General features: G+C 45.1%; 1 protein-coding gene across 10 annotated transcripts in view; it reads right to left on the bottom strand.

Moving 5' to 3' along the window:
* XPO5 (exportin 5) overlaps nt 1-14810 on the bottom strand; it is a 31886-nt gene that overhangs the window by 15311 nt on the left and 1765 nt on the right. For 3 of the 10 annotated variants that reach the window (XM_052805245.1, XM_052805239.1, XM_052805244.1), the window contains 17 exons: nt 14553-14690; nt 12919-13101; nt 11858-11899; nt 10947-10973; nt 10467-10652; nt 9529-9660; nt 9104-9180; nt 8555-8654; nt 7057-7140; nt 6515-6640; nt 6177-6267; nt 4945-5073; nt 4072-4187; nt 2943-3098; nt 2487-2528; nt 1804-1911; nt 240-439 (listed from right to left, as the gene is read on the bottom strand). In XM_052805245.1, the coding sequence (XP_052661205.1) occupies nt 240-439; nt 1804-1911; nt 2487-2528; nt 2943-3098; nt 4072-4187; nt 4945-5073; nt 6177-6267; nt 6515-6640; nt 7057-7140; nt 8555-8654; nt 9104-9180; nt 9529-9660; nt 10467-10652; nt 10947-10973; nt 11858-11899; nt 12919-13101; nt 14553-14690 (1937 nt within the window). The remainder of the gene's footprint in view (nt 1-239; nt 440-1803; nt 1912-2486; nt 2529-2942; nt 3099-4071; nt 4188-4944; nt 5074-6176; nt 6268-6514; nt 6641-7056; nt 7141-8554; nt 8655-9103; nt 9181-9528; nt 9661-10466; nt 10653-10946; nt 10974-11857; nt 11900-12918; nt 13102-14552; nt 14691-14810) is intronic. The other 7 variants (XM_052805234.1, XM_052805235.1, XM_052805236.1 and 4 more) reach the window with 7 other exon arrangements.

Raw genomic sequence — 14810 nt, 5'->3', positions numbered from 1 at the left:
TGCTGGGAAGTGTTCCTCTACCAACTTAAACAACACTTACCTAGCAATATTCAACAAACAGCATTTAGACTCAGTTGGCAGTTTCTGAACTGCAGGAGAGCTATTACCACAATGACTGCCCAGAGTACAGGAGGTCACAAGGCAGTCCACCACCCTCATTTGGTTTGTGCATTCACTTATTTGGCACAACATTACCTCTGCAACACCTCCAGCTCAAAGCTCAGAAAAACGACCCATACCTCTGCATCTCCGGGGAGAGCCATAAGCCAGCAACAGGAGCCATGAGCTCCTCCAGAAAAACCTTCTGCCGCTCATAGTCCTTGAACTGGTTGCTGATGAGGACGAGGGCCTCCATAAGAGCACACTTCTCCATCTGCGTCAGAAGTAGCTCATTGGAGAGCAGCTGCTTCACATGGTTGTACAACATCTCAAAGTTTGGCTAGAAAACACATCCAATGGAATAGCGTCATGCATTTGGTGTGGAGGAGGGCCACTGTGGGGGGCAGAGGTGGGGTGTACTGTACTACACAGAACAGCTGGAGGAGCATGTCTAAGTTACCTTTTCTCTACGTAGCCATCTCCTCAGTCTCAAGTTTCTCCAAATGTTCAGTCTGAAAGAACTGCTTTTCTTCCCTACCCCTCTATCATCATCCTGCATCCAGTTTAGTCTCCAAAATGACTGAAATAAGCAGAGGAATCTCTCTCTTCTAGGCAGTCATATCCCCTAAAGCAGTGTCACACCTCAAAGTAGTTCTGGTGCTTTTATTTGCTCACAGAAAGTACCTCACTCCTTTGGCTCTCAGGTGCCAGACTTAGGACTCTTCCTCCTCTTTGCTCACAACTAGGTTAATAACGATTCATACAGTTATCACTATCTCCACAGGAATGGCTGAGTTTCTTCCCTACCCACTCTAGTCGTAACCATGTCTTCCTGCTACTTTGTATAAGCATTAGCAATCATCCTCTTCAGCAAAGTCATCTGAACATATTTTGGAGCAGCTCTGGGCCCTTGGCTGTTCCTGTGAGGATGTTTCGCTGGCCATGGGAAAGAGGGAGCTGTAGTTAAAGGACCAGTAGAGTGAGACAAAGACCAACGCACTAGTTCTTAGCAGCTATTGCAGAATGCAGACTGGAACCCCTAAATTACCTTAATTAGCATCCTGAAAAAAAGTCTTTGTTTAAACTAGCAATGTCCTATGGTGCTCCCATAATCCTAGAGCCACTGCACACAAACACCACCGAAGAAAGGAGTTCAGAGCTACACACGTTGCATGCAGGCTGTTTAGTTCAGCAAAACCAAACAAAACACTGGCTCATGGATTTTAAACATGTTTGTTTTGTCTAGTCTCCTCAAGCTAATCCAGAAAACAAATACTCTCCTCTTGCTCCTACATTCTGTTAAGGAATAGAAGTCTGGAGATTAGTCATTGCTAGTGTCTTCAGCTAAGGAATCGATTGAGACCACAAGTGACAAAATGGAAATTCAGCAAAAGTGCCCATAAAATTAATCTAGTGCGGCTTGGATCCTCCTCCTCACCCCTTTTGCATTTAACTCATCACCTTTTCATTTAATTCATCACTTTACAATTCAACTCTTCAGGCAGAAAAATTTTTTTTTGGAGGGATTGGGTGGGTGGCAGGGCGTGGGAAGAAGGGAGGCGCAGGGAACAAAATACTTTGCCATTTGCATGGAAGGAATGTTTCTTAGAAGAATAACAGAATGTAACTAAGGAAGCTGAAGATCCCACAAAATCCAGCTGAAATCGAGGCAAGACTCTTCATAATAGAGTTGCGTTTACATACCAGGACAAGCTGAGGGTAATCCCGACACATCTTTATGATTGAGGAGCATGCATGCCTTCTCACATTCTTCACTGCTCGAGTTCTAGGAGCCTGGACAGACACAACAAACTTCAATGCAACAAAACAAAAGTTCAGACAAATGCAGGGTATCTTCATGAGACAAATGCATTACATGCAGTTTTCTGCACTGTTGAATACAGATCAAAAAAGCATTTCCACAACCCCCCACCCCAAACAATCATGCAACAACCAGATTTCCTCTGGAGCAGTAGCCAACTCAAGAAGATCATGTTTAAACAAGCTGTACTGCAGGAGCAAGGATATCGTGGATCTTACTGTTTCAAGACTCCAAGCACTCCCTAGGTGGCTGGCAGCTTTACAGCCATCCTTCACAGCCACATATACCAACTACTGAAGAATACCGACAGCTAATGAAGGGATTTCACTCTCAGGAAGGTCAGCATAGACCAGGGGACTAAGTGCACTGGCCTTAGACCATACCTGTGGCCTTCTAAGTTCGTGAGCCAGCTTCTCAAGCTATGTCAACCAAGAAGAGATCAGTTGTATCTAGACTTCCCAGCCCTTTCCAGGAGCACGACTATACTTGAGAAACCTACTACAGCAGAGTATTTACAATTTGATCCAACTGTTATAGCTCATAGTAGATAATAATTCAGACATACCTTACTTTCTTCTATAACTTCAAAGGTAACTGAAGCAAACAGCTGTGAGAAAAGGGAGGAAAAATCCAAAAACTCGCATCATTTGTTAATATCTAGCACTCATGCGTGTTTTGAGCTCAAGGAATAGATATAAGTCTTTAGTGCAATCTCATTAAAGTCAGTGAAGAACCCTTGACTAATTGAAAGATGAATCATCAGCACAGCGAGGCCTTGAAATAAAGTATGGTGTTTACTGACCAGAACGTGCAGTTAATGTTAAGATTTAAGGCTAGGAACTGCAAAATTTTTGTTATTCGACATTGTTTCTTCTTGAACAAGACTTGGTCTCTGTTTTTCCCATCTTTAACATGAAGGATAGTCTTTCCCTGACTAGGAGGATTAACTCTTGCAGTTTAGTACAAGGGCCTTGCACCACAAAAAGCCTACCTGATTTTAGCATGGTCTGCAAGTACCTACCTTGGAAAGTACTTGCGGTAGGTATTCTGGTCGGTAAGTGACAAATGGGAAGAGAGCAGACACATTGGTGAGCACACAGGACAGGATGAGAGGATCCTTTGTTTCAAAATTAAGGACAAGCTGCAGCAGATCTATGCCATCATTCACCGGGATTTCCTACAAAGGCAGCAACGGGAAAGAAGGAGGAAAGAAAAAAGGAGACAACACTCAGTACTTCAGCCTGTAGCACACATCCTACGACTCCTAGAGCTAGGCCATGGAGCTGCTGCTATCACATCAGGCCTCTCAGCTGAACACAGCTGTTCCCAAAGCAGAAAGAAAAGCAGTAGAAACCTCAGTTTAACTGTGTGCAATGTGCACTTGCTGAGGGAAAAAGGACAGCAGCATTGCAGCTGTTGGTAGGGCAGTCTTGAGATGTCAATCTTAAGCCCCCATACTATTGCTTGCACCTCCGGGAAAGGCAAATCTCCTCTCTCTCAGTTTGGCTCCCAATTCTGCTCTCGACTCTGTCCAACAGAATCCATGCTCAACCAACTATATCAACCCATATAATTATTTTACTGTGATTAGAATGATGAACTAAAGTGCATGAACAGCCTAATCTAATACAAAAATCAAGTCAGTCTACATCAGACTGAGAAAAAAATGCTTTCCTTCTGATTCAACTGCTGTTGAACAAAAAGCAGAAAGAAACTGCTTCTGATCTCCTACTCCCTGAGCATGAGTTCCTCTCATTTAGTTAGTAGTTAAAAAAAATTAAATTAAATAAAAAAAAAAATCTAATCAGGGGATTACTAAAAAGAATAAACTTAGGAAATTTCCACTTAAGCAGTCCTCTTCTCCTCTAGCAAGGCACTATGTCAAAGCATGCCACCTGAGCGCTCTCCTGTGACTTCTCATGGCATAGTATCCAGAACCAAGACATGCCTGAGAGTAAGCCAGTATGAGTTTGGTCCCATCTAAAGAAGGGTCAGTACTCCTCATGAGAATCACTAACCAAACAATGTGGGGTTTTGCATGGAGGTAACCGGTTACTACAAACTTTTCAAGGACAACATAACTGAAAAAACCCACTCATGTCAACCCAGAACAAGCCAGGACAGCAGGCAAGAGCATCTGATACACATACATCTTTATCCAGGATTCGAAACATTTGGCTGATGACGCTCTCCGAGAAGAAGGTCATGGCATCCCACTGCACAAAGGATGGAGAGAAGATGGAGCAGAGACCTTCGCCTGTCTTAGCTGAAAGGAAGAGAACAGTGGAGCTCTCACCATGCTCCTCCCCGCATGCACAACAGCAGGGTGATAAGCTCCTGCACTGCAACATCTTAGCACTCACAAGTATTTTGGTCACACAGCTCTCCCTGCAGATGCCTGGCAGGGATGCACTGGGAGCAATTGAGGTACTCCAGTGTGATTTGCCTCATTCAAGTGAAGGCTCCTGAGACATAAGTCTGACCTTTGAGATACTATAGGGAGCAACACCAACAAATCACACAAGAGAAAAGAAAAGAAGGGAGACCACATGCTCAGACTCAGCACTGCAGGCAAGACTGCCCTCGGTGTGACTTTGCAGAGCACCAAGTGGCCTTCCTTCACAGGAGGAAAGCAAGGTGACTGACAGAGGGATTTGCCAGACAGGCAGAACTTCCCTGGACAAAAATAATCAATATGTTACAGAGATAATAAGGCCCAAATAATTGTAAAATTGTATCAGAGGGACAGCTGCACCTGTTTTGCAGAGAGATTTTGGGGAGGGAAGGGAGGAGCCAGGGACTTTACATTAGCTATTCCATAGGTAGACTGCAAAGGGTTAAATTTGGGGTGGGGTGGGGTTGATTTGATTTTGCTTTTAACTTGAGAAGACCTTAAAAGCCTGAAAACCTAGTATTGAGCCTTGGCTCCCCCTTGAGGAAAAAAAAAAAAAGGCAAAGAAGTTTCTTCTTGGCTTGAATTAAGAAACAAATCCCACATCCCTATTTTTTTTCAGGTAACTTACAGTTCATGGGTCCAGTATCAACAGGAGCTGTGAGTTGGTACTTCAGCCATTCACCAGCCATTTGGAAGCCAGTTTGAGGGTCCAGACGACAAGCCATCCTCATCACCTCTCCTTGCTGGGCTCGGAAAGCTGCAGTGAAAAATTGAACACTGTGCAAGAAGCTGATGCTGCAAATGCTTCCTTCCCCAAAGCTCACCTGCATCTTTGCAGACCTGGGAACATTATGGCCTGTTGCTCTGGCAAGAGCTGTGTAGTAAGCTCAGATATAGTCAGTAAACTAGGTGTAACAGGATGGGCAGTTTTTGAAGCGATTTAAATGGACTAAAAAATGATGGATTAACATAAAAAGAAGTGCAATTAAAATGCAATATCAATTATGAAAATCTATGCTAAACCCAGATTTACTAGAATTAAGCCACTATTTTTCATTTAAAAAATTCTTCAAACTATGCATGTTTGCTGCTTACAAAGCACCTTGAGACAGGAAAAGAGCATTAGATAACTACCACTTCCTTCAGCTAAACACACTTTTTCTAGATTGTTCAACTTAACCCAGTTCAGATTCTAGGCTGACAAACTAATGTGAACTCAAAAAACCCAAAGAAGTCCAGTTTTCAATTTCAAAGATATTAAAAGCAAAGTACAGAACAGGAATTTCATTTGTTCCAAAATATTCAAGTACATGACCACACAAAAGAATAATCTCTGCTGACTACAGATGCAACTTGCATTGTTTAAAAAAGTTGTTTTATCAAGTAATTTTATTTTGTGTTTCAAAATTAATTGTGATTAAATTTAGTTATTTTAATTGCTTAACTCTAACTATTGGTGCTGAACCAGAAGCTTCTTAGCAGCGCCAAGACAGATTTTCTTTCTGGAATGACATTTAAAGTCTTTTGTAAGCTGCCTTCCTCTCCTAACCTGAGCAGGACTCCAGGCTGTTTCATTTCCTCCTCTAGGTGATGAAGAGACGCATTTTCTTTTGACACTAGGTAGCAAATGCTACTAGGCCACCTACCTGGCTAGCAAGCAAAATAATAGCAAGTAGTAAGTAAAATGAAACACCTGAGCTGCCACAGGAAAACGCTAGATTAATTTAACTCCAAGATCCAGGCTGAAAGAGTCAAGACACAAATGGAAGCTGCCAAGCCAACATGGTAGGCTCCAAGCTCTGCCAGCAACTGAAAGTAAGAGGGAAGGTACAGACAACAGCATCCATACAGGCAACTTACAGTTGAAGAAGGCATTGAAGTCCTCATCGCTGTCAAAATCAAAGCGGGAGTATTCACAACTGGGGCTGTCTGTTTTAGAGGGAAAGCCCACCTGGAGACAGAGCAGACAAGGTCAGGAAGGAAGAGAAGTCACCCATCACAGCTAACAGCAGCTTCAAGGAGATGAAGACTGAAGGCAAGGAGCAGACAGTAAAATGTTGAGACAGAGTTGTTCACTCAGTGGCCTGGAGATCATGACTCTGGCAGGCATGATAAAAATGTAGTTTCTCCCCCACGATCCACAGGCCACGTTCACCTAGGCACCTTCTCAAACCTATCTGGCCGCAGTTCCCACATACCTTCACCAGGTTTGTCATAGATGCACGGAGATACTTAGGAATCATAGCCAGCAACAAGGGGTCACGAGACAGAACTTCATGACGAAAGAGGGCTCCCCATGTGATCTGGGTGGAAGAGCGCAGAAACTGGGGGGAGAAGAGCAAAAAGAGGAAAACAGAGAAGGATTTCAGTGCTGGAATCTCCACTGCTAACATTAAGTGTTGCTATCAGAAGGCAATAGCAAATTACACTGACTATTTGGCTGAGGCCAAGGCACCTTGCATGCACAACCCAAACTTCAGAACACCAAAAGTCTCTAAGTAAATACTAGGGCTGATTGCAAATTCTGCACTTTCTACTCAGCACCTCTGTGTCAGGCACTGTTCCTAATGGGGTGGTAATGGAGGAGAAACCACTCTGCCTTCCAGATGTTCAGCTGAAGTGGAAAGCCTGGAGAGCAGTATTTGGCAGCTGAAGTTCTGCAGTCTTCTATAGGTTAGCTCAATTATGCATTCATACATTCTTGCATAGACATACACGAGACTTTCAGCCCTTTACATACCTGGCTGGGATGGGTTGTGAAGGCTAAAAACGAGTCAAGGTATTTTCCAAAGTTGGCTGGCGTTTCCACATCAGAATCTGAGCCCTATTAGGAAGACAAACAATTTCAGACAAAAGAGTAACTCTATGTCAGGCTGGCCTCACAAGTGGCATGTCTCCAGGTAAAGCAGGAGCACTACATACAAGGCTGTAGACTGTAAAGGAGCAGAGAAAAAAAACCAAAAACACTGAACAACTGTGATTTTTTCTGAAACCAGTATAGTCTGAGGAGTAGCAAGTTCTGCTGACCAGCCTGGGGGTGCTGGAGACAACACCACCCTCACTCAAGAGAAAAGTGTGACTTCTCAGATAGAGTCACAATTTTGCTCCTATTGGGTCAAGCCCACCCAGCAGGACCAAAGTGGAGCAATATGCAACTGTGGATTGCAGAATTTCACAAGCAAACACACCCAGATGATTTCACTCCCATTCCTCCAAATGTTTCCTGCATTTAATGTATGGACATCTCTTACGAATAACTTTCTGGGAAGTTTGTCAGGAAAATAAGTTTTGCCCGGAGCCACAAATTCAAGGTTTTGCTGCTCCTCGCTAACCATATGACCTAGCGCCCTCAAGATCCCTGTTCTGGAACTGTACAGCTCAGTGCTGCCTCTCCCAAGTGAACTTGGACATGAGGACTTAAATCCCCATCTCATTACTTCATTACGGACTAATGGCTCCCACTGCCTAACAGCAAGTGAAGTCACTGAAAGTAGTAACACATCCTTTGTTTGCTGTCCATTCTTTTTAAGGATAAATTCTGAAAGGGTTTTTTTTTTCTTTCCCTCCCTGTGAGAATTTACTTTGCTCTATCACTTGCACAGGCTGGCTGCCTCAGTCTCCCCACAAATAGCATCTCTCAACAAGCCTGCCTTCTTTACTGTAGAAGCACTGTGCTGAATGAAGGGAGCAGGAATTCAGCAACCAGCATGGCATGCAACGTATCAATGTGCATCTTCATCTTAACATTGACACAAAAACATCAGAAAGATGAACAGCAGAAACAAAACCTGTTTCTTCCTTCAGCTTGAGAGAATCTTGGTAGAAGAACAAACAGGTATACTCTTTTGAGTTATTTTTAATAGGGAAATTTAAAAGGCTTCCAACACAAGACTAATTTCCTAGAGTAGTTTTTCCGTAGCAGTAGACAGCAAGAAACTTTACCAATTTTCAGTGAAGCTTCAGCGTTTTACAGAGGTTATAGGAAGTGATTCTTGATGACAACAGAGGCCTTGAATCAGTCAGGATCTCTCCATTCTACATTCCCATGATTTGGCAGGATACAGTTATCCCACTTGCAAGCAGAGCCATTTCTGTCTTTTCCAAATGTGTGGAGAGAACCCCACAGCTACCAAATGTACAGACAGAACCCTGGTCCTACCTTAGGTCAGGGTTGCCTCATCCCCAGCCCTAAAAAACTAGCCTTGCCAGGGTTGCTGTTGGTATTAGTAGAGACTTACTAGTAACGCACACAGCTGGCTGCCCAATGCGCACAAAACTTGGCAAAGTCTCTTCAAGAAAACATAGTGCTTCTCCACCAGGCCTTCTCCATCTGCTGTCCTGGGAATGAGGGGAGGGGGAAAAACAGGATCACAGTTACTCACACTGTAGGTAACAGGCACACTGCTATCTATCTTGTAGATAAAAAGAGGACTAGGGCAATTTGATTTTATTGTGGTGGGATTTTCTTTACTATTATCAAGACGTACTGCTTTATTGGCATCTAAAACCTCTGAAACTGCCTCTCTGAAAGAGTCCCCCCTGATCAGTTTCAGGCTAAAAGAGAAAGCTTGAGGAAGCAGTGACGTTTACAGTACTTTTGTCCTTCAATTATGAGATTTGAAAAAACTTGCAGTTTTTCAGGTTTTGCAGAAGAAATGGTGGTTTTATTCTCTCCTAACCCAGTCCCAGCTTCCTGCAGTTAAGCAGCAATATCTTTTGCAAATCACGTCTACAAAGCCATTTGTATGCAGTTTTACGTGAAACTACAGCAGCAGGATGGTACTCACTGGGCAGCAGAGAGAATGTAGTGCATGGCAACGTCTCCAAACAAGACCATCAGAGGCTTCCGATCCTCCAGCTTACCCTTTGTGTAAAATACACCAAATGCCTCAATTAGAACATAACTATTTATTCCCACCTACATAACTATTTATTCCCATCTGCAAGTGAAACAGGGAGATCCCAGTTGTCCTTCCATCTGGGGAGGGGCTTACAGTCCACAAATGATTTCAGTAAAAACTTGCCAAAAAATCTAAGGTATTCCTGATCTCAAGAAATTTCCCCAAGCAATCCCACCACAGGAACTTTAAACTGAAATAACGATCCTGAAACTTTAACTCTTCTTCACAGCAGACTGGCTAGTTACTTAAAGGCAGCTGATAAACACTCAGCCTTGACACTAAGCTGCTTGTGAACATATGGGTCAAATCACTTGTTTAGATCCTGCTGTTATTTCTCTGAGCTGCCAGATGACACAGCTGGTGACAATATTTCCCACTTCACAGTCATAGAAAGTGGGGGAAAAAAAAGTCAGTGGGGACCTCCAACTTGGGGATCTCCAAAATTGCGAGGAGAGGCAAGCACAGAAGTTGGACAGGGTTCCAACAGTTGCTGTATGTATTGTGTTGACATGACATTCACACTAAATATCATTACCATAAGCAGCCAAATTTGAATTTTGTTTCTTAAATAAAAGGGCAAAGATATCATTGCTCGATCTGAAGATTATAGAGGAGAATAGGAGTGTCCTGGTTTAGGCTGGAATAGAGTTAATTTTCTTTGTAGTAGCTTGTATAGTGTCATGTTTTGTGTTCAGTATGAGAAGAATGTTGATAACTGATGTTTTCAGTTAGTCTAAACATTACTTAGCAACAAGTCAAGGATTTTTCATCTTCTCATGCCCAGCCAGCAAGAAGGCTGGAGGGGCACAAGAAGTTGGGAGGGGACACAGCCAGGACAGCTGACCCAAACTGGCCAAAGGGGTATTCCATACCATGTGACATCATGCCTAGTATATAAACTGGGGGGAGTTGGCCTGGAGGGGATTGCTGCTCGGGAACTAACTGGGTGTCGGTTGGCAAGTGGCGAGCAATTGCATTGTGCATCACTTGTTTTGTATATTCCAAACCTTTTATTATTGTCATTTTAGAATTGTTATTATTATCATTATTAGTTTCTTCCTTTCTGTTCTATTAAACTGTCCTTATCTCAACCCACTAGTTTTACTTTTTTTCTGATTCTCTCCCCCATCCCACTGGGTCAAGAGGGGAGTGAGTGAGTGGCTGCATGGTGCTTAGTTGCTGGCTGGGATTAAACCATGACAAGGAGAAAACAAAGGGGAGCCAGAGAAGCTGAGGAGGAAGAACTCACCTTCCTGCTGACAGCAATCAGGAGACACTCTGCTGCTCCTATTTGGAGCTCAGGCTCATTTAGGAGCAGACACAACATCTCCAAGAGCTTGCAGTTGTCTGCTGTGATGTGGCTCAGGGCCACCCAGTCAATGTAGCCAGCCAAGGTGTTGAGTGCTGCTATTCCCACGCGGCAATTTGCCTGGGCCTGTGAATGGAGAGGATGCAAAAGGTCAGAACCAGAGAGAAACAGCAATTCCCGTCTAAAGCTGTCCACTCCCTGGAATAACAGTACCAGGAACCACCCTGAGAGAGAGACTTGGACCCTTCTGCTGCCACCCCTCACTTCTCCCTTTTCGAGGGCTTTGTATTATGGGTGAACGAATCCATCTGTAAATGAGAACTGCAGGCAATAGACTCCAAAGCCTGGGAAATGCCTACTTCTAAGCAATCTTGGTCTTAACAATGACTAATGCGCTAACTCCCACATAGCTCCACTCACCTTTGGCTCCTGAGCCAGATCAGTCTTCTGAAAAAGAAAACAAGAGATAGTAAGTGAGCAGCTACAGCACACACTTCCACCCAGCCACTGCTGGACAGGCTTATTCTCAAGAACGCAGCCAGAAGCAGCTTCACAGAATGGCTCCCTAGTGAAAGTGGCTGCAACACAGTCTCCTGCTCAGGACATTGCTGCAGCCATCATAACTACCTCTGCAGCCCCCTGGCAGGTAAGACAATAGGACTTTGAATTGCAAGTTAAGCCACAATTTCCTTCTCATCCAAAAGATGACACTCCAGTCAGCAGGCACCAGGGAGACAGAGGGGACAAGAAGGAAAGGCATTTCAGTGCCTCCTGGAAGCTTCCAGGGAAGAAACTTTTGACCTTTTACAGCATCTTACATCCAAAAGCCAGACTCTGAAAGATGCTGGTGGCTTTTACGTACTGAGACTGATGTCTGAAAGGGACAGTGATTTGTCCATGGTCAGAAAGACAGCTGGGTAGAGCTGGGGCAAGAGCTTACAGCCTGACTCCCAGTTCCACACTCTTAACAGCAGCAATGCACTGCTTGCACCATCTTTTTGACTAATGCAAATGAGTCCCTCAGACACTCAGGTCTGATTAGTTTTTCAGATGCAAAGACACCACAAGCATTCCTTTCTGCTGCAAGGTTTCGGTTTGGAAACTCAGTCCATCAATGTATTCAGTGCAGTGATTTTAAGTTAATCTGGTTGTGTCCCAAACATTTAACAACCAAACCACCATACCAGAACTGCATACTTATAAGCACTGCAGATTATTATGGTCTTGGGGAACTGTCCATCATCTTGCCCAGTCTCAGTGTGCAGACAGGTAACTGAACACCCAACCCTCAGAATTTACCCTGTGCACAAACATCCCGAAGATCTGCTAACCTGTGGAGTGGTGAGGGCTTCTTGTTCCTGGGGTGCTCCAACCTTGCCAATCAGAAAGATTCCACCGTTAGCAGAAGCAGCCACACTTCAGAGCCTCAAGCACTGCAATTCAAACCTTACCTGGAAATGCATTTCAACCAGACTACAAAATGCACCAGGGTCTCCCACCCACCACCATGAACTGCACAGAGAACCGTCTGCTCTACAGGTGGGTTTGTTCAGCCTGTCAGTGCATCAGGAAAATGAATAAAAGTCAGGTAGGAGATGGCTTTTTATTGCCTCCCAGTTTCACATTTAGTGTAACTCTGGATTTTAATTCACAGAAAAAAAGATCAAGAGATACACCTAAGCAGCTTATTTCTAGATTGGTTTCTCAATTGTGCTTCACTCTCAAATCCACTTCCTTCTCATAGGAACAGACTGGTGTAGAGACTTGCCTTCACCATCCATCTTGAACACCTGCACATCTCTGACTCTAGGTAAGAATTCAGGAAAGAAGTCTCTTTACACAAAAAAGAAGAGCATTCCTCACCACAACTTGACAAAAAAGGGCTTCCTGACCTGAGCTCTTGGAGAAAAGGACCAGAGAGGCCCAGATGCAACGCTGAGACATCAAAAACTCATGCATTTTTTTGGTGCCTCACCACAAAGAGACCACTGCAGCGTAAGAGAGCAGATGTGAGCCCAGGACGGCATCACTTTACCAGTGTGTTACATAAACTACCTCAAATCTACCCATTTCTGCCACAACCACACCTTCATTTTGCTAAGCCACACACCCCTACTGTCAGCAGAGCATTCCAACAGTACGGATGAGACACGCATCCGCTCAAGCCATTTAGACTAGCAAACCCAAACTACCAACACTAACCCTGTCAACCTTGTGTGTTTAGTCTCTCTGATCAGCACCGGCTTCCTAGGCCACAGCAGACCCCTACCTCACAGTGACAGCAACGGATTTCAGACAGTTTCTACAATTGCTTCACCAACAACTTGTGAGTTGTATCCCATTTCCTAGACACCTCCAGCACTGACTGAACCCAAGGAAAGGAGACTCTTACCATGCGTCTGTACTTGTTAACATTCTGCTGCAGGGTAGTTAGTAGGAAGCTGAAGATCTTTTCCATGTTCTGGGTGAGGGTTTGCTGAATATCTCGTCGTCGCTGGGTAGGCAGAGTTTGAAAAGTCACCACATCCTCTGCCAAACGTAGGAGGATGAACATCACCAGTTCCGTCTGAGTTTCCTGATGTCCCCAAATGAAAAACACTCCATCAGCACGTTAAAATCTCTAGACATTAGCTTAGAGATGTAGAGAGAAAGTGACCATGCATGAAGATACAAGTCACACCTTGGGAAAACAGGACAGGAGGACGGCCCTCTCTCTGCTAAAATAATCTCCTGGAATAACTTAATCTTACAGGGTGTATTGGTTTTGTGTGGCAAGGTTTTGGTAGCGGGTGGGGTTACAGGGGTGGCTTCTGTAAGAAGCTGCTGGAAGCTTCCCCTGTGTTCGACAGAGCCCATACCAGCCGGCTCTAAGACAGACCCGCCGCCGGCCAAGGCCGAGCCAATCAGCGATAGTGGTAACGCCTCTGTGATAACATTTTTAAGAAGGAAAAAAAGTTGGGACGGCGGTATTCGGCAGCCGGAGAGAGGAGTGAGAACACGTAAGAGAAACAACCCTGCGGACACCAAGGTCAGTGAAGAAGGAGGGGGAGGAGATGCTCCAGGCGCCGGAGCAGAGATTCCCCTGCAGCCCGTGGGGAAGACCATGGTGAGGCAGGCTGTCCCCCTGCAGTCCATGGAGGTCCACGGTGGAGCAGATATCCACCTGCAGCCCGTGGAGGACCCCACGCCGGAGCAGGTGGGTTCCCGAAGGAGGCTGTGACCCCGTGGGAACCCCGCGCTGGAGCAGGCTCCTGGCAGGACCTGCGGATCTGTGGAGAGAGGAGCCCACGGAGCAGGTTTTCTGGCAGGACTTGTGACCCCGTGGGGGGCTCACGCTGGAGCAGTCTGTGCCTGAAGGACTGCACGCCGTGGAAAGGACCCATGCTGGAGCAGTTTGTGAAGAACTGCAGCCCGTGGGAAGGACCCACGTTGGAGAAGTTCGTGGAGGACTGTCTCCCGTGGGTGGGACCCCACGCTGGAGCAGGGGAAGAGTGTGATGAGTCCTCCCCCTGAGGAGGATGAAGCGGCAGAAAATAACATGTGATGAACTGACCGTAAACCCCATCCCCGTCCCCCTGTGCCGCTGGGGGGGTGGTAGAGAATCCGGGAGTGAAGCTGTGCCTGGGAAGAAGGGAGGGGTGGAGGGAAGGTGTTCTGAGATTTGGTTTTATTTCTCATTACCCTACTCCGGTTGATTTGTAATAAATCAAGTTAATTTTTCCCCAAACTGAGTCTGTTTTGCCCGTGACGGTAATTGGTGAGTGATCTCTCCTATCCTTATCTCGACCCACAAGCTCTTTGTTATATTTTCTCTCCCCTGTCCAGTTGAGAAGGAGGGGGAGTGATAGAACAGCTCTGGTGGGCACCTGGCGTCCAGCCAGGGTTAACCCATAGCACAGGGATTTCTGAGTCCATCATCAGTCTGTCTCACCTGACCATGAGTGAGTTAGGCTTTCCTCAGGATGATGGAAGACAGAAACCCATACTATGAGCAAGCAGAAGAGAACAGACAGGTGTGTTTCATACCCCTTGCTTGGAGAGGGTATCCAGCTCCTTTAGCATGTCAGGCCAGTGCTGAGGCCATTCACGCTTGATCATCTCCACCACGATGCGAGACAGAACATCTTTAATGTGACTTTCCTCCTCCAGAATACTTTGAGTTCCCTGTGATAGAAGAGGGGCAGAGTTATACAAAACAGCAAACACCAGATATTTATAACTCTAACCTGGGAACCACACAAAATAAAAACAACAAAACAAAACACAACATTGAGCAGCTCTTCA

Source organism: Harpia harpyja, chromosome 13 (assembly GCF_026419915.1).
Source record: "Harpia harpyja isolate bHarHar1 chromosome 13, bHarHar1 primary haplotype, whole genome shotgun sequence".
NCBI classification, from domain to species: Eukaryota; Metazoa; Chordata; class Aves; order Accipitriformes; family Accipitridae; genus Harpia; species Harpia harpyja.
Note: the sequence above shows the minus strand (reverse complement) of the source record. Positions and strands in the feature narration are given on the sequence as shown.